Source organism: Lolium perenne, chromosome 3 (genome assembly GCF_019359855.2).
Source record: "Lolium perenne isolate Kyuss_39 chromosome 3, Kyuss_2.0, whole genome shotgun sequence".
Taxonomy (NCBI): Eukaryota; Viridiplantae; Streptophyta; class Magnoliopsida; order Poales; family Poaceae; genus Lolium; species Lolium perenne.
This window is the reverse complement of record NC_067246.2, coordinates 275,157,915-275,176,974: the sequence shown is the minus strand read 5'-3', so window position 1 is coordinate 275,176,974 and position 19,060 is coordinate 275,157,915. Positions and strand designations below refer to the sequence as shown.

Below are 19,060 nucleotides of genomic sequence, written 5' to 3'. Positions count from 1 at the left end.
AATTTTGGCAGAAACCTTAGCTCCTTTATTATTATGTATAGATTTCCCTGCGCTGAGGAAGTGATTGTAATTTAGTTCAGCTAGCAAATCTGGCTCCGAGTGTCCAGAACCTTCACAGCTCTTTTGGTCAGCGTGTATTCAGAATTTAGTTCAACAAATTCTAGGTTTTGCAAACGGATATCTTGTGAGCATTTACAAATTTATTGTACAATAGATTTTTGACACTTGTATCTTTTTTTGAAACGGGGGCAAAAGGTTTGCCCAATTTATTGATTAAGAGAAGGTTTACATGAAGTACATGTATACAATATATATAATACAATACAAGGGATTACTCTCCCTGAATGAGGTGATACAAACTTTTGGCACCCGCAAGAACCCAAAGGAGTGCCTCTCTCTTAATCCTATCTAGGACAAGTGGACAACAAACAACAGATCTCTCTTATTACAAAAGATCCTATCATTACGCTCGCTCCACCCTCCCAAGCAATATTGAGGATGACGGATGCCATGCCCTTGCGGTTTTGGACGAAGCCCCCCCCCCCCCCCCCGCCATGATCTCCTACCACTCGGTGAAGTCGGTTGCTATCGGTTATTTCCAACCATTCCATGACGGAGAGTAGTGTAGCGGCAATGAACAAAAAGGTAGTCAAAGGATTCCGCATGTTGCTTACAAAAAGGGCATAAACCGCAATTTGACCACCCACCCTTCGCCAAGCAGTCGGCCGTTCAAATCCTATTTTAATTAGCAAGCCACATAGAAAAATTCATAATTTGAATTTTTAGAAATGGTATCATAGTATGGTAATCGCTAGAAGCACTCGTCACCATGCGTTGGCATTCTTTGGCGCTTCTACGTACACCCAGGTATAGAAGTACGACATTGGCATTCTTCTCGAACATGGCATACTAGGTTCCTCTTCCCAGGTTTGAAAGCCAACAGTCCTCGAGCCAGGAGGAAGTTGGAGGTTGCAAGGAAGATTGCCGTGATTCCCCCATCACATGTGTAAAATAATTCCAGATTGGTCAGGTAGTTTGTACTGTCTTGTATAAATTGTAGGTAGATGTCGAATGAATGGGCCCAGGTTCTCGCATTTCTCGAGCTCCTACATCGATTTCTCAGAAGGAAGTAATCCCTAATATTTTAGCAAGCCATGTGTATATTGTGCAGACCAACCACTTGGGTGATGCGGCATATGTAGAGAAGAATCTGGCCAGCAAAATCATGATATACCGCTGTGGTTAGTCCATCTCAGTCAAGGAATCACCACAATTTTGAAGCCTTTCATTTTTTAACTTATATTCCCTTTAGTGTTTCGTTTTATGTTTTGAAGGCCATGGTAATCTTCAACACCGATTATATAGTTGGGAGTGCGAACAAGTGATGTACTCCGTAGAATAAGATGACAGAACCCTGAACCGTGAAGCGGGCACTGATGCCCTTGTGGTTAGAGTAACAGGCAAAGGCCAGAGCAGTAGCAATCTCTACCTGAAATATGCCCATTCTGCACTTGCAAGTCAGCAGAGTGTTGTTTCTTCCTGATTACTGTTACTTCATGTATATTGATCGACTAATCTTCTGGGAACAATGCATAGTGTTGATAAGGAAAAAAATTCAATTGCAAAAAAAGTACAAATTCTTCAGATCATATCTTTGGAATGATATTAACAACAGAGCTTCTATCTTCTTATTTTGTCTCCGTTACAGCTCAAACTTCATGTGCACATTTTCCCCCAATTCAGCGCAAGTTGTAGTTTTTGGGACAATTACTAACTCGTAATCCTGCTTCAGAATTACGAGCGAATGAACAAACTGGTAAATCAAATCCAAAACACAAGCTGGTACAAGAATAAGTGATCACAATGATACCAAGAATTTGACATCTGAGTTTGCAAGCAAACAAGATGCTGCAGCTAAAAATAGAATTAAATTGTGTTTCTTTTTTCTGAATATATTATTCAAGTCAAAGAGAACAGCTTCCTGTTACAGCCATTTAACCTGATGCACCCAACAAAACTGAGATAGAACGGCCATCTCTGGCAACACCCACAAATCGGTCGATTAGATCAAGTGGAACCTAGGCCATGTCTCAGTTTGTGATGTCAGGCTTTTCATGATAAATGGATTCCAGACATTCTTTCGCTCGGTGAACCTTGGACTGGAGATAAAAGCTTCCACTCTTGGCGTTCTTCTCGAACATAGTATCGTACTTCTGCAGAATATTCAATAGGGAGAAATCTAGCATCAGTTTGTGTGTATAGAAAATAACTATACCAGTATACCTGTAGTTCTAACAATCTTAACTATGCAATGTTCATACAGAGCAAATAAAATGAGCCTACATGATGCTGGGATTATTTAATACCCCCAGGATTCAACATCACATTTTAGGCAGAAGCCTGTGCATGCGCTACCATCAATTTGCGTGTAAAGCAAATGGTTATACATGTGGTTCTAACAATCTTAACTGCGATGTTGATACAGAGCAAATTAAAAGGCAACACATATGAGGTTAACATTGTTTAACACTTCTGCTATTTAACATCAGTTTTAAGATGAAGCAGATTGCTGTATATGTGCTATAATAAAAATCTTAATTTCTTCAAGCCCATGGAGAAAAGCCTTAATTCATGCAGATATCATATAGAATAAATAAAAGTTGATAGAAGATAAAAAAAAATCAGCTTCTATTGTCACACACGCACACACCTTCAGGATCTCCTCCCAACTCGTCTTTTCACTGACACCTAATATTTGCCGGGCTTCTTGCTCAGTGATGGCCTTGCTAGCCTTTCGAATACCATTAACAACCTCCTGGGCAGCTCCAGAACTATTTGCATCTATAAGAAAAAATCATGAACGATTAGACACATTGAGAAAAGTGCATGATGCACGGGCAACTGGTCAGCCGGATGTTTCCCTGTATCTAAGCAAGCGAAAGAAGAACCAATATCCAAGCTAGTGTTTAAAATTGTGTCAGAACTGAATCATGGTAGGATATGGTCGATTCAGTACACACGAGTGATCACCCAAAATACCAAGGAGATCCTAAACTACTGATTGACATATGTAGGCAAACAAGGACCTTTATCTAAATGATTAAGCTTTGTCTGGTATGGAATGCATAAATTTCACCAGAAACAGTCCCAAAAAGGGTCTGATGAAACAAATCCGAATCAAGTGTTGATTAATGAACAATTTAATCAAATGATCATTAACACTGCTAAATGAAACCTCTATGTACATCCGACGATCCCAAGTGCTTAATACCATAGTTGACAGAAAAATATATATACTAATGGATATCAAGACATGATTATCAAATAACAAACTTTGTAGCATCTTTTATTTACATTTCAACAGCGTAGCATTCCAGAATATATATGCGCATTAAGCCTACAGTAAAGCAATACAATGCCTATTACAATCATTAAACGAGCACTCAACTTTGGACGGCGAGGGGCACTAGATGTTCAACCTAGATATCTAGTCATCTATAGAAAGCGGTGCAAAGTCCTGTAATTATTTTATCATCCCCACCAATAAGGAGCAATCAAACACGGCCATGGATTCACATTGTCAGGGGCAACCTTAACAGAAAGCAACAGCGGAGGAGGAGGGGGGAGAGAGCACTCACTGACGATGGCTTGGCGATAGGCCTGCACCACCGCTCTGCCCAGGACGGTGCCGCCCATGACGAGTAGGTTCGCAAGGAGCCTTCCGGCCTGCCGAACCAGCGGTTAATTAGGCTCGGTTATGGATCAAATCGATAAACCGATTAAAAAAACTGCGTACGTACCATCTCACTCTGATTCTGTCTCCGGCGGCGGTCGCGGCGACGGCGGAAACCCTAGGCGCGCGCGGGCGGGCGGTCTGTCTCGAGGCAGGCGCGGGGCCACTGCGGGCGGGACGAGGACCGCGGGATGGTGGCCGCAGGAGGGACGCCCTCCCTTGAAACTTGACGCCGGCGGAACCGGGGGCGATGGCGGCGGCTGCGGCGAATCTCTGGTGGTAGAATCGGGTTTGGCTCTGGCGAGTCGTGTGAGGAGGAAGAGGAAGCGAGAAAGGGCTTTTCCGGCTTTGTGTATTGGGTTTGGGTCTTCGTCTTGGGAAGCAAGAAAGACGATCGTGGTGGGCCTCGGAGTGGGAGAGTGGAAGTGGACTGCGCGCTTGCGCGGCTGGGCAGAGCGCGAAATCTTATGTACCGCGTACCGCGTACCGCGGGGCAAATACCGCGCTGCGCACCACGGGAGCTCCTGGGCCAGGCCCAGCTTTTCTCAGTTTTGAAGCCGGTTTTAATTGTCTGTTCCGGTTTGCTGTTTTTTTTTCTACAAGACATTTTCTTTTGTGGCTTTTCTTCCAGCATTTCTTCGTTTTTTCGCAAAATGTTAAGGTTTTAAAAAATGGCTAGATTTAAAATTTCAAATTTGAAAATGTTGAGATTTAGAAAAAAATGTTTTGAAAAATCTTCAGAACTTAAAAGGCTTATATGTAAAAGATGTTTAGCTTTTGAAAAAAGAGGTCAAATTTTAAAAATGTTTATGTTTCAAAATTATTTCAATTTTTTTTGGAAATGTTTTATATTTTAAAAATGCAAAAAGGAAAAGAAAGAGCGGATCATAAAGAAACAAAGGACAAGGAAAAAATTTAAAAATTAAAAAGGGGAAATCTAGCCTAATGGGCCGGCCCCACATACAATGCACATCACATGGCGCGGCCCTGGGGCGTCGTTTTGTTGTTTTGCTTTTGTTTTCCCCCAATCATCTACTACTTGTAGACATTTTCTCTCTAAACGCACGCCATACAATGTACGCGGCCCAAAAAAATGTAATCTAATAGCTCTCGTCAACCTGATCTGATCTGTTATCTGTTGTGCAACTCAATTTAGATTCATAGAGCGTGCTCCGCAGTCAAAGGGAAAACCTCGTGTCCGTAGCCCCTTCCAAACATCACGTTTGCGTAGACGACGACATGCTTTCATGCATGCCCCCGAGGTGCCCTCCTTGCACCGGTGGGGGCACCCCGCCGATGATGCTCTTTGTGAGCTCCTCTCTGCATCTTGGGCCACGCCCCTCTTCACCTCCAAAGTTTTTCTTGTTAAGCTTAGTCACCTCGTCGAGGACTTTGAATTCTCATAGATCCTCCACAACCGTCGTCGCTTACTATCCGGGGTCCAATCCATCCGAGAGACCCTGCCAGTCTAACTCCAAGGAGGAGGTCAGTGGACCCGACCCTATTGCTGGTAACATGCGCTCGTCTAGGGAAGACCTTGACCAAAGGGAGTTCAGGGCAAGGGGAACCTCGGCAAGGGGAGGCTCGGCCATGAAAGGTCCATGGAAAGAATGATGGGGGCCTTGTTGGGGAAGAAATGGAGAGAGAGGGGGGAATTCGTTGTGGAGCAAGATTGTAATTTGAAGGTTCCTCAACCCTCTAAGAATTCCTCATGTTGGGGCATTTGAGCAAAGATTTGCTATTCTAATGCAGAGATGGGCTAGGATGCATTGTACTGCAAAAGGGTTGGTAATGAAGCTGGGGAGGGTGACATTCTCATCTCATTAGTGGAAATTTGGGCATACAAGTTAGGCCTACATCCACCGACAGCGAGAATAGTAACATCATGTTCTACCACTAACTAGAGAAGGATTTACCTAGAATAGTTGGTACCATCATGTAGATTGTGTTGGAATACTGCTCAGACGCATGTATATATGTTCCTATGATTAACAAGCAATTGATGAACTAAAGGTGATTGTTGAGATGTTTTCAATACATATAAGAGTTTTTTTTGAAAGCCCTTTGCATCACCTGATAATTGCTCTTAGTTATTTGATTGCAGCTATTCTTTAAACCTGTGTAGTTGCATATACTTCATTTTGAAATTGGTGATTATTACTTAACAAGAGATTGTCATTCTGAATTCTGGTTGTATAGATATTGCCATGCCATTTTCTAAAAATGCAAGAGCTCCTTGTTGCTCATGAATCAAGCCTGGCCACCACAAATTAATTGCAGCCATGGAAATTTTCTATACTCCCGCCGATCCATAATAAGTGTCTTAGTTCAAATTTACACTACCCCCTTAGTAAAACCTCAAGATTTATCATGAATCGGAGGGAGTACTAGAATTCTTTCAGTATCTCGCATGCTAGTCGTTACACGCATCATAATAATTACTTTCCCTCAATTGCCAGTTTGCATATACGGGTCAATAGAATATGTGCTAGCAACTAATATTTTTGTATTTGCAGTTTTGATGGTTCAAAATGGACTATCATTGTTGACAAATACTTGCACTTGAATAATATTTACCACTATTAGTTGATCGATTGTTCTTGACAAGAATTTTAAGGTAAGGGCTTCTCGTCATTTTGAGTACTCCTGGGTGAAACTTTTACACCTTTTATTTCACAAGTTAATATACTTTTATGTCCATCGCTTCTTATAACTTTTTATTTATCTTGGCCGCTCGATATTACTATTACTAGCCATCTAAAATAGTAATGAATATGCACGTGTTCCTAAATTCATTTCTTTGGAACAAAAGGGTAAAGAATGCTGCTGATGTCGGTGATACACCTAATAATAGCCGAGCATTAACCTTGAGAAACTATTTTCAGGTAGTTGCATTGATAATTTCCTAATTTTGTTGTACTTTATCCTTGCAGTGTTTTATACGTTCTTGTTTTCTGCTGCACTTCATCTATTGAGCTCTTGTCAAGTTCTCTGAAATGACTGCATTACGGATTGTTGTAAGCATATGTAAAGGTCGGCAAATCCACCGTGACAACTTGACATCTTCTGTTCAAGTGGAGTTGCTTGTACCTGACCAAGACTATGAAGGTACGCCACGAGGAAAGGCCTCTCGGTCTCACCTTGTGATTTGAGCAAGCGTCCAACAATATAAAGGAAACTTTTAGGATCTGGGTTCAGCGGGAACCGATTAAACTTACTCTGGTAGTAAGTTAGATAGTTGTTGTGATCTTTAAGTTATAGAACTTTCGGAAGGGGTGAGGTTCCTTCATACTGTTTATCTAAAAAAAATTATTCTTGCCTAAACTACATAGTTTCAAATTTGAGTATAAAAAAAGCACACACATACATACGTGCATCATCTAAATGCAATTTTTTTGTTTGAAATTTTCTGAGATCCGACTATATACCTACGTATTTCGCCAGCAATCGTAGTCTCTACCAGCTTGGTGCAAACTTGAGTGCTTGTTTGAGCTTGTGCGAATCATGTTTTGGACCTTTTGGTGCTTGACAACTTCACAACGAGCAAAGTAGCCAGTATTCGCGCCGTCTCTCCGTGTCACGATTCTCCTGCTCACTCACGCGGCTTCCTTATTTTGTCCAGTCCCTCGCGCCACATCGTCCCGTGATGTGCGCGTTGCAGTACCTGTCTGCTCGCGTACCTTCCGGTCTGAACTAGGACTCGTCTTTGACTTGCACTGGGTGCCAGTGTGCTACGGATCATCAGAAGCTCCAAACGAAGAGACCTCTATGTCACCGGTAGGGTACACGTACATGCCGAGAAACTATGCACCCCGTCCTACTCGTACCCCTCATCGACCGCGACGCCGGCCGTTTACTACTCAGCTATAATCACCGCACTCCGAGCTCCTGCGAGTTTCTTATGTTGCTTCAACGGAGATGGCAAAGGAAAACCGGGTTCGTCTTCGCTGCTTGCTCGATACGCGGGTACACACGCGCAAATGTTAACATCATGCTGCAAGTACTACGTTCTCCCTCTCGTCATAGACCTATATATTTTGTCCTCCTCCGCTGAGACCAGATTAGTTGATTTGACGCAGGACGCTAATCGACTAATCGTGATAGTGGCTGCGGCTTCATGTTTCACTTGTGGAATCGTATCCCTACCGGGGTGAAGCTGGGTATGGTCTGCGGCTGAACGTTCATACGAGACTATCGAGGGTTTATTTTTTCTTTTCCGGCGATTGTAGCAGATGTTTCCACAGTTTCGGAATCAGATGTCGCAAATTTATCTAAATCCCACATATTAGTATAGACAAATGTGCGCAAGCAATTCGAATGGAGTAGACATGTTATTACATCTGGGACACTACATCTGTGTGGTGCGAACCTTACTCCCTAATTTCCAAGAGACAAGACCTAACTTGAATAAACAATCAACGCATTCTAAGTTTGACCATTAGGAATAGTAAAGGACGTGCGCACGATGGGATCTGGGACACTACACAAGGCATCAACGGTGATGCTTTTTTTGAAGAAAAAAGAAGAAAGTTTCTAGGACCAACACCTAATTAACCCCTGGCAACTTAGGAAATCCGTCGCCCGGAGGGACTACCGCGGACATGTTTTGCCGATGAAGAACCACAATCCAAGATCAATATTATTATTATATTTTCTATAAATACTGTTTCTGTTGGGCTACACGGGAGAAAACAAAACTTTTTCCTACGCGGTACTTCCAGGATCTAGCTGAGCAAGAAGGTCACGAGGATTACCACCAGCGCATGTGCGGAACTTAATGAAGCGCGCCGGCGCAGTGCAGTCCTCGATCTGTTCCAGACTGATCCCACGAACAGCTCCCAGATCTGCGAACTCCTTCGCATTGAAGCTCACACATGCAACGCATGTGACGTTATCCACACGTACGAGAGGAGTACCGACGGTGAACTGCTAGATCCAGTACGGCGGTTGGATGAGTGGGGATAGGGTTTTCAACTCATGGAATGCTCTAACCATGCCTTTTGGGCAGCATCCACACCACTTTATATAGTAAGTGAGTGTGGGCTTCACAACCTTGCAACCCACTCACTTGGGCCCTATTGTGGTCACCGTGAGTCTAACTCACTGATTCTGTCCTCGTCCGGTTCGACTCCTACTCGAACCGACTCCATTTCAGTTGGATCACACCCAACTGGTTCCTTGCTCTTAAGTGTGTGACCCTGCAGGTTTACGGCCACTTAGACACGACTAGAGTTATCCCTCCAAGTATCCCGCCATGGTTCCGAGTATCACTCGCTTCCATGAACACTTGCTCTCAAGTCGATAACTGGTAGCAGCTCCTAGCAGAACGTGTCAGCTCCCAAGTGACGCAAAGTCATGGCGACTAATCTTTCAATGTGATTTATGTCTAAGTCTTTTTTGCCTCACGATATGAGTTGTCGTCATCCCTTTAATAGCTCAACTCTCTTCTCGATCCGTGATATGTGATTCACCCGACTAACCCTTAGTCGACCGCCACGCATGGACATGCTTTTTGAATCATATAATCCGAGAGGGACCATAGAATATCTCTCCGAGTGGAGGAGCAAAATCCCATCTTGGTTATCCATCTCACGCAGCTTGTTTCTCAATCGACCCGAACTCTGCCTTTATAACTACCTTCTTACAGAACAACGTTTGACAGAACCTAAGTCGGTCGATCCACAACTCGGACCATGCAATAACCTTAGGTCTAAGGATTACATTGGTTGAGACACGCAAATGACGACTTTGCTTGTTGCGTCTCAATGTGGGTCAATCCAGCTCGCTAAACACTTTAGCCGAGTCCGTGTAAGTCAAATTAGAATCACCATGCCCATGACAAGTGGAACGGAGTCATCAGCCGACTTGCACATTAGTCTAAGTCGTGTGTCCAACACAACCTCGATGACTTAGGACAAATTCACTTGAACAACATAAGCATAAAGTTCCACAACCGAATCACGCATTCGATGATATATGCAAGAGTTCATACAAGCACAACCTTACTTTATGAATACATTAGGAAAAACATCATCCATGATTGCCTCTAGGACATATTTCCAACTGTTTCATAGTATGTTGATTCACTATGTAAAAGCTGATGTTTTCTTATATATATTTGATTAAACTTAATAGGTTTTGACTTTTGATTAAATTTGTACACTTTGTCTTCTTTAATGGAGATAGTAAAGTATGTATCATAAGTGAATAATACATTTATAGTCGGTGATCACGTTAAATCTTTTGGGTTCCAAAATACAAGGATGAACGACCAAACACAACGGCAACAGACCCACGCACAAATGAAAAATGCATCAAGGTCCCTTGAAATTTGGCCTTGACACCACCTGCAACCGATCTATGTTGTTGCCAAAGCACGAAACGGAGAGGGAAGAGATTGGCTCCATACTCACATAGATAAGGTAAATCCCTATTGCATCTTCCATGCTTTGTAGGATGACGTCGCTGCACCGAGATGAAGGTCAAGTTTATCAAACTCATGAAGTGTCGTTAATAAATGAACTTATAGTAGCAAAGTGCTAATGAATATCAGTCATGCAACATCACTCACACCATTCAGAGAGTGACCCCCTTCCCCATGTTGTCTCCATCTTTTGTCGTTCATCCTCACCGGCCACCATTTACGTCTTGCCTCCCTCCTCACATTTCTCTAATTGTTGCCCTTCTTCATGCTTCCTCGGACTACTAGCACAATAAGATCCTTCACTAGCCCACAGTAGCTCACTAGATGTTCATCATGTGGATCTAGAGATTTTTTTTTGTTGTGGTCACAGTCGTGGTCACACTTGTTAATGAGTTGCCTTGCTTGTCACTCGCACTAAGGTCAACCTCCCTTCTCCATTACTCCCACCATTTCAAAATAATTATCCTGGGTAATCTGGCCAAGTTTATAGAAATAATCAACACGTACAACATCAATTTATTTTTCTTAGACTCATCATACCATATATTTGTATACTGTAAAAAAATTAACATTGTAGATGTTGTCACATTTTCTTCAAACGCGGTTAAATCTCAAACAATTTGATTTATGACAAACCTAAACTTCAATAATTTTGGAACCAAGATAGCGGTTTGGACTTTTTGTTGGACAATTCGGTACCTATAATTCAATACAATTTGATATGATATTAGAGCCAAGAGTTATACTATTAATAAAAATAAATGTGGCACACTCAATTACACTGTCAAAGACCTAGATGATAAAACTTTCCATAAAATTCGAACTTATGGACGAACCAATCTGTTCATAAAAAGACTTACCTATGGTCGATTATGTACTCAACATAAGCTTAAAAAGACTTACCGGTATCAATAATCTACACATTAACAAAGCAATTATGGACCAAAGCCAGCGAATCAACATAAGTGTCACATTTTAGGACATCAGAAGTATTTTAGGTACACCATAAAGTGACCATCGCCACAAGGCCATCCACGATTATTAAACGAGCGGCGTGTCCTTTTTCATTTGGACGCATTAGCACAGAAAGGATTAATATACAAGTGGCCATACGTAAGACGAACACACTACAAAACTGGGCAAACAAGAGTGTTCGCACACGTCGACAGCAATATATAAATGCGGCAAGGATAGCAAAATGTGCACATGCCTCACGAAGGGCCATTTAAATAGTACGATGGCCTGTGAAGTGTCAAATGTGGCAGTGTTCACATCCGGTATTACGCGAGCGATTTGCACCAACTTCTTCTTTAACCTAAGTATATCCATTTGTCTACGGCGACTGTTTCAACCCATACAAAGTTTTTGTATATTGGGTAATTCGATAAAGCATCTTTCGAGCTCGACTTAATGCCTGCTTCCAACGCATTAGACTACTTACAATGGAAATATCATAGCTAGTATTATGCACTACATGTATGCAAAAAAGCTTATGTGTCACATCAATTAATGATGAAAGAGATGATAGTAGTATCATAGGTAGATATCACATCATAGCACGTAGAACTAGAAAAATTAATGCTAAACAAATCTTGTACACACTTTTGTATTGAGATTCTACAAATCATTAAATACATGTAACATATGATACTACTACATGATACTATCTATTGTGAAGATAGTATCGTACACTAGTATCATATGCATGATACTACTATATGATACTCCCCATTGTGACTAGATTTCACGCAGTCACGCTGAGCCAATGGTTATCTCTTTGACTGGTATAGGCTCGTCCTCACCATTGGCTAATCAAGAACTCTCTTTGGTGTTGTTAGAGCATCTCCAGTGGTATCCTCCAAAGCGTCTCCCAAACAGCGTCAGATCGAGTGTTTGGAGGACGCTTTTTCTTCGTGTTGCGTTTGGGGAACGTCGCTTCCCAGCCGCGTTCCCCAAACTTGTTTTTACATTAAACTACTTATTTTGGTTTTTTGCATTTTCATTTCAATAGAGAGAAGGAACATTACACAAACTAATACATAATTGGAAACATGGTTTTACACAAACTAATACATACTTTGAAACATGGTTTACACAAACTAATACATAGTTAAAACATTGTAAAATAAGGAAACCTAACTAGAGTTGGCCTTGTAGATTTCGTATGTTCACTGCTAAGAAAAATACTCTCTGTCACCCAAACTGAAAAATCCAGCTGGTAATAATAACCATGTTAGTTCTATGCACGGAGAACATACATGTTGACCCCAACTGAAAATGGCGTGACCTATCTGAGGGCTCTAGAATTATTTCAAAGAATCTGACATTGTTGAGTTCAGCCATCTTAAATAGTTGTGATCGAAGTCAAGCTGTGTTCTTTGTAACTTTTCATTTGCTTGTTTCTTGATGTTTGTAAGCTATTTTTCAGCATCTTGTAACTTAGACGTTGTGGCTTTATTAAGTTATAAATCTGAGTCTTTGGCCTTAAGTTTAAAATAAATAAATAGGTGTGATTTTTCTCTCCAAATTTTGAATAAGCGTGATCTAACTGAAATAGCCAACAAATGGGTGTGTCTTTGTATTTTTGACCTACCTTGGACTAAAAAATAGCTAAGCCAACCAAGATGGCTTAATTCCAAAGAGCCATTGAACTTTTAATCCAAGAAACCACAAGTGGTTCAGAGTTTGGCAAAGAGTCATCTACTTCAAAGAAGTCTCGTACATCGGATCAAACCGGGTAGCTAACTGTACTTTCTTGCATATGCATGGCAAAAGAGATACGGCAAACTCACAAAGTTTTCCACTGTATATAATGTTGTCCTACTACGAAGCTACGTACGAATGCCCAAAGCTAGAAGAGACACGCCGCTACTCTCTATCAATCGCGTCAACGACCCGGCGGGAGGGGCCCCACACGGACTCTGGGTTTGAGTGAGTGACCGGTCTGTCCGTACGACCGGTCGACGGGAGCCATCGCCGTCGGCATCAGCCATGCAATGCACGTCGGGCTCAGCACTCATGGCCATGGCCACATGTACACCAGCAGCTTCCCGAGTTCTCATCAGTCTTCCTCTTCCCTCCACGCCACATTGCCTAGCTTGCTACGGAAAGTCGGGTCAAATCGAGGAACCGAGGACTCCCCGAGTGTGGATCCGATGAAAATTTTGCCCCTTTACGACATGTGACATTTGTCACGTACCGCTTTGTTGTCGGAGTTCCAAATTTCCAGTCATTTAACCTGCAATTGTAACCACCAAAGATGGTGTAAACAGGGCATGCACTTTTCTTTGTTGTCAGTTGTCCCTCGAGAGAATGCACGAAGACGTCAGTCAGCACACAGTACTCCCTCGTTTCAAACTAGACATCCTAATTTTTAAGTTTCAATCTATTCGAGTAATTTTTCTCAGAATATTCTTTTGTAATTCCAATTTGGTTTTCACAAGGAAATAACTACTCTTGTGCTTGTGTGTCTTGCTTTCATAGAGAAAATGAGACATTGTAGTAATATCGTGAGAGAATTGCTTTTTGGACATATCCTTGATCCCAACTCTAAAATTACATCAATTTTATAGTAGAGAGTGGACTTTTACTCATGACTAAAATCATCTTGATTTCTGTCAGAATCTATGGACAAAAGTCAATTTAATTTGAATCATGAAAATCTCAATGTCCATTTTTTGTGGGGAATGCAGAAAACGTGTGGGCTTTTCTACTGCTCCTTGTAACTTGAGAAAAGAGATGAACAACATGCAAACTCTCACACTGCTCGCCACGCCTCACCATGATCAAGCCGATCTAGGCATGTAAGTTTGCTTGTTGCTATGCTTCAAGGCCTAACCCATCCCGGCATCTACGTGCACAACCGCTTAGGAGAGAGGGACAATGAGGTTTTGGGAAATGTCTCTTCATTATATGCTTCATCTAACACCACTCTATCGGTCGACAGCTTCAGGTAGGGCGACTATAGCTTCTTGGGCCTCACCTCTTCTTCTCCATGAGCAAGATCCTGCGGCAAGGAAGTATATTTGGGTCTCGTTATTGCTATATATTTTTGCCAGCAGCATAGCTTGACATGAAACATTGAGCGGACGAAATTTTTTTGGTGAGAAAACAACAAGAAACATTGAGTTAGAATTAATGGTGGTTTAGTGTTTTACGACACGGAATTGGTGGACAAGGATGTAGGCGCACATGTTATTAAGAAAACAAAAAATGCTATTTAAAAGTTTTGAAAAAAACTAAAATAATTTTTGCATGTACATATTATATTGATACTTACTCGTGCCAATTCTCAAGTGAAAATACGACTATATGTGGCCTACATAAAAAAGATAAACTTGAAATTTTTATTTCTTTGAACATTACAAATCCTATCATTAGTGTTGTTTGCATATTTTGTCATTTTCATGTAAGTCACATACAATGTATTTTTCCTTGAGAATTGGCACAAGTAAGTATCAAAATATTATGTACATACAAAAAATTATTAATAATTTTTTAAACCTCAAATGGTATTTGCTGGCGTGTAGTTGACGTGGGAGTTAGAGATCTCTGTGGTGTAACTTTTCTTCAGGTCCCCGGCAACGGCGTCCGAAAATAGTCTTGATACGCGTACAGCACACGCCCGTTGGAAACCCCAAGAGGAAGGTGTGATGCGTACAACAGCAAGTTTTTCCTCAGTAAGAAACCGAGGTTATCGAACCAGTAGGAGTCAAGAAGCACGTTGAAGGTTGTTGGTGACGGAGTGTAGTGCGGCGCAACACCAGAGATTCCGGCGCCAACGTGGAACCTGCACAACACAATCAAAATACTTTGTCCCAACGTAACAGTGAGGTTGTCAATCTCATCGGCTTGCTGTAAACAAATGATTAGATGCATAGTGTGGAAGATGATGTTTGCAAAGAACAGTAAGAACAAGTATTGCAGTAGATTATATTCGATGTAAAAGAATGGACCGGGGTCCACAGTTCACTAGAGGTGTCTCTCCGATAATAAATAGCATGTTGGGTGAATAAATTACAGTTGGGGAATTGACAAATAAAGAGGGCTTAAAAATGCACATACATATCATGATGAGTAGTGTGAAATTCAATTGGGCATTACGACAAAGTACATAGACCGCTATCCAGCATGCATCTATGCCTAAAAAGTCCACCTTCGGGTTAGCATCCGCACCCCTTCCAGTATTAAGTTGCAAACAACAGACAATTGCATTAAGTATGGTGCGTAATGTAATCAACACAAATATCCTTAGACAAAAGCATTGATGTTTTATCCCTAGTGGCAACAACACATCCACAACCTTAGAACTTTCTGTCACTGTCCTAGATTTAATGGAGGCATGAACCCACTATCGAGCATAATTACTCCCTCTTGGAGTTACAAGTATCAACTTGGCCAGAGCCTCTACTAGCAACAGAGAGCATGCAAGATCATAAACAACACATAGATGATAGATTGATAATCAACATAACATAGTATTCCATATTCATCGGATCCCAACAAACGCAACATGTAGCATTACAAATAGATGATCTTGATCATGATAGGCAGCTCACAAGATCTGACATGATAGCACAATGAGGAGAAGACAACCATCTAGCTACTGCTATGGACCCATAGTCCAGGGGTGAACTACTCACACATCAATCCAGAGGCGATCATGGCGATGAAGAGTCCTCCGGGAGATGATTCCCCTCTCCGGCAGGGTGCCGGAGGCGATCTCCTGAATCCCCCGAGATGGGATTGGCGGCGGCGGCGTCTCTGGAAGGTTTTCCGTATCGTGGCTCTCGGTACTGGGGTTTTCCCGACGAAGGATTTAAGTAGGCGGAAGGGCAGGTTAGGGGGCGTCACGAGGGCCCCACACAACAGGGCGGCGCGGCCCAAGCCCTGGCCGCGCGGCCCTGGCGTGGCGGCGCCTCGTGGCCCCACTTCGTATCTCCCTCGGTCTTCTGGAAGATTCGTGGAAAAATAAGACCCAGGGCATTGATTTCGTCTAATTCCGAGAATATTTCCTTACTAGGATTTCTGAAACCAAAAACAGCAGAAAACATCAACTGGCTCTTCGGCATCTCGTCAATAGGTTAGTGCCAGAAAATGCATAAATATGACATAAAGTGTGTATAAAACATGTGAGTATCATCATAAAAGTAGCATGGAACATAAGAAATTATAGATACGTTTGAGACGTATCAAGCATCCCCAAGCTTAGTTCCTACTCGTCCTCGAGTAGGTAAACGATAACAAAGATAATTTATGAAGTGACATGCTATCATAATCTTGATCAATACTATTGTAAGCATATGAGATGAATGAAGTGATTCGAAGCAATGGTAAAGACAATGATTAAACAACTGAATCATATAGCAAAGACTTTTCATAAATAGTACTTTCAAGACAAGCATCAATAAGTCTTGCATAGAAGTTAACTCATAAAGCAATAGATTCTTAGTAGAAAGTTTGAAGCAACACAAAGGAAGATATAAGTTTCAGCAGTTGCTTTCAACTTCAACATGTATATCTCATGGATAATTGTCAACACAAAGTAATATGATGAATGCAAATAAGCAAGTATGTAAGAATCAATGCACACGGTTGACACAAGTGTTTGCTTCTAAGATAGAAAGAAGTAGGTAAACTGACTCAACATAAAAGTAAAAGAAAGGTCCCTTCGCAGAGGGAAGCATGGATTGCTATATTTGTGCTAGAGCTTTTATTTTGAAAACAAGAAACAATTTTGTCAACGGTAGTAATAAAGCATATGCGTTATGTATAAGATATCCTATAAGTTGCAAGCCTCATGCATAGATTACCAATAGTGCCCGCACCTTGTCCTAATTAGCTTGGATTTACATGGATTATCATACCATAACATATGTTTTAACCAAGTGTCACAAAGGGGTACCTCTATGTCGCCTGTACAAAGGTCTAAGGAGAAAGTTCGCATTGGATTTCTCGCTTTTGATTATTCTCAACTTAGACATCCATACCGGGACAACATAGACAACTGATAATGGACTCCTCTTTAATGTATAAGCATTCAACAATAGATAAAATTCTCATATGAGATTGAGGATTGTTGTCCAAACTGAAACTTCCACCATGGATCATGGCTTTAGTTAGCGGCCCAATGTTCTTCTCTAACAATATGCATACTCAAACCATTTGATCATGATAAATCACCCTTACTTCAGACAAGACGAACATGCATAACAACTCACATGATATTCAACAAAGGTGAAATAGTTGATGGCGTCCCCAGGAACATGGTTATCGCTCAACAAGCAACTTATTAAGAAATAAGATACATAAGTACATATTCAATACCACAATAGTTTTTAAGCTATTTTTCCCATGAGCTATATATTGCAAAGACAAAGAATGAAATTTTAAAGGTAGCACTCAAGCAATTTACTTTGGAATGGCAGAGAAATACCATGTAGTAGGTAGGTATGGTGGACACAAATGGCATAGTTTTTTGCTCAAGGATTTTGGATACACGAGAAGTATTCCCTCTCAATACAAGGCTTAGGCTAGCAAGGTTGTTTGAAGCAAACTCAAGTATGAACCGGTACAGCAAAACTTACATAAGAACATATTGCAAGCATTATAAGACTCTACACTGTCTTCCTTATTGTTCAAACCCTCACCAGAAAATATCTAGACTCTAGAGAGACCAATCATGCAAACCAAATGTCAACAAGCTCTAAAGTATTTTTTCACTAATAGGTGCAAAGTACATGATGCAAGAGCTTAAACATGATCTATATGAGCACAACAATTGCCAAGTATCAAATTATTCAAGACATTATACCAATTACCACATGTAGCATTTTCTGTTTTCAACCATATAACAATTAACGAAGCAGTTTCAACCTTCGCCATCAACATTAAGAATAAAGCTAAGAACATATGTGTTCATATGCAACAGCGGAGCGTGTCTCTCTCCCATATAATGAATGCTAGGAACAATTTTATTCAAACAAAACAAAAATAAAAATATACGGACGCTCCAAGTAAAGCACATAAGATGTGGCCGAATAAAAATATAGTTTCACTAGAGGTGACCTGATAAGTTGTCGATGAAGAAGGGGATGCCTTGGGCATCCCCAAGCTTAGATGCTTGAGTCTTCTTGAAATATGCAGGGATGGACCACGGGGGCATCCCCAAGCTTAGAGTTTTCACTCTCCTTGATCATATTGTATCATCCTCCTCTCTTGATCCTTGAAAACTTCCTCCACACCAAACTCAAAACAAACTCATTAGATGGTTAGTGCATAATCAAAAATTCACATATTCAGAGGTGACACAATCATTCTTAACACTTCTGGACATTGCACAAAGCTACTGAAAGTTAATGGAGCAAAGAAATCCATCAAACATAGCAAAACAGGCAATGCGAAATAAAAGACAGAATCTGTCAAAACAGAACAGTACGTAATGATGAATTTTTCTGGGGTACTAAACTTGCTCAGATGAAAATGCTCAAATTGAATGAAAGTTGCGTACATATCTGAGAATCACGCACGTAAATTGGCATATTTTTCGGAGTTACCTACATACGGAGCGACTCAAATTCGTGACAGCAATAAATCTGTTTCTGCGCAGCAATCCAAATCTAGTATCAACTCTACTATCAAAGACTTTACTTGGCACAACAATGCAATAAAATAAAGATAAAGAGAGGTTGCTACAGTAGTAACAACTTCCAAGACTTAAATATAAAACAAAAGTGCTGTAGTAAAAATAATGGGTTGTCTCCCATAAGCGCTTTTCTTTAACGCCTTTCAGCTAGGTGCAGAAAGTGTGAATCAAGTATTATCAAGATATGAAGCATCAACTGCGGGGTTTGGAGTTTTCTCAACAATGCATTGTATCTTACCTATGTAAGTTTCAGAGGCTC

The 19,060-nt window shown here is 41.1% G+C and overlaps 1 protein-coding gene across 1 annotated transcript; it reads right to left on the bottom strand.

Annotated features, from left to right (window-relative positions):
* Positions 1-1,817: 1,817 nt before the first annotated feature.
* Positions 1,818-4,075, bottom strand: LOC127344476 (mitochondrial import inner membrane translocase subunit PAM16 like 2). Its single transcript, XM_051370768.2, has 4 exons — positions 3,801-4,075; positions 3,639-3,726; positions 2,711-2,841; positions 1,818-2,213 (listed from the first exon to the last, which is right to left on the bottom strand). The coding sequence occupies exons 1-4, from the start codon at positions 3,801-3,803 to the stop codon at positions 2,091-2,093; spliced, it is 345 nt and encodes a 114-aa protein (XP_051226728.1). The 5' UTR covers positions 3,804-4,075; the 3' UTR covers positions 1,818-2,090.
* Between the last annotated feature and the right edge of the window lie 14,985 nt (positions 4,076-19,060).

Bases quoted from the DNA above. Each gene is read 5' to 3' on its own strand.
- LOC127344476 (XM_051370768.2), bottom strand. The intron at 2,842-3,638 runs GTGAGTGCTCTC...TTTTTCTTATAG, and splicing joins CTATCGCCAAGCCATCGTCA to ATGCAAATAGTTCTGGAGCT. The intron at 2,214-2,710 runs GTGTGTGCGTGT...AATATTCTGCAG, and splicing joins GTTGGGAGGAGATCCTGAAG to AAGTACGATACTATGTTCGA.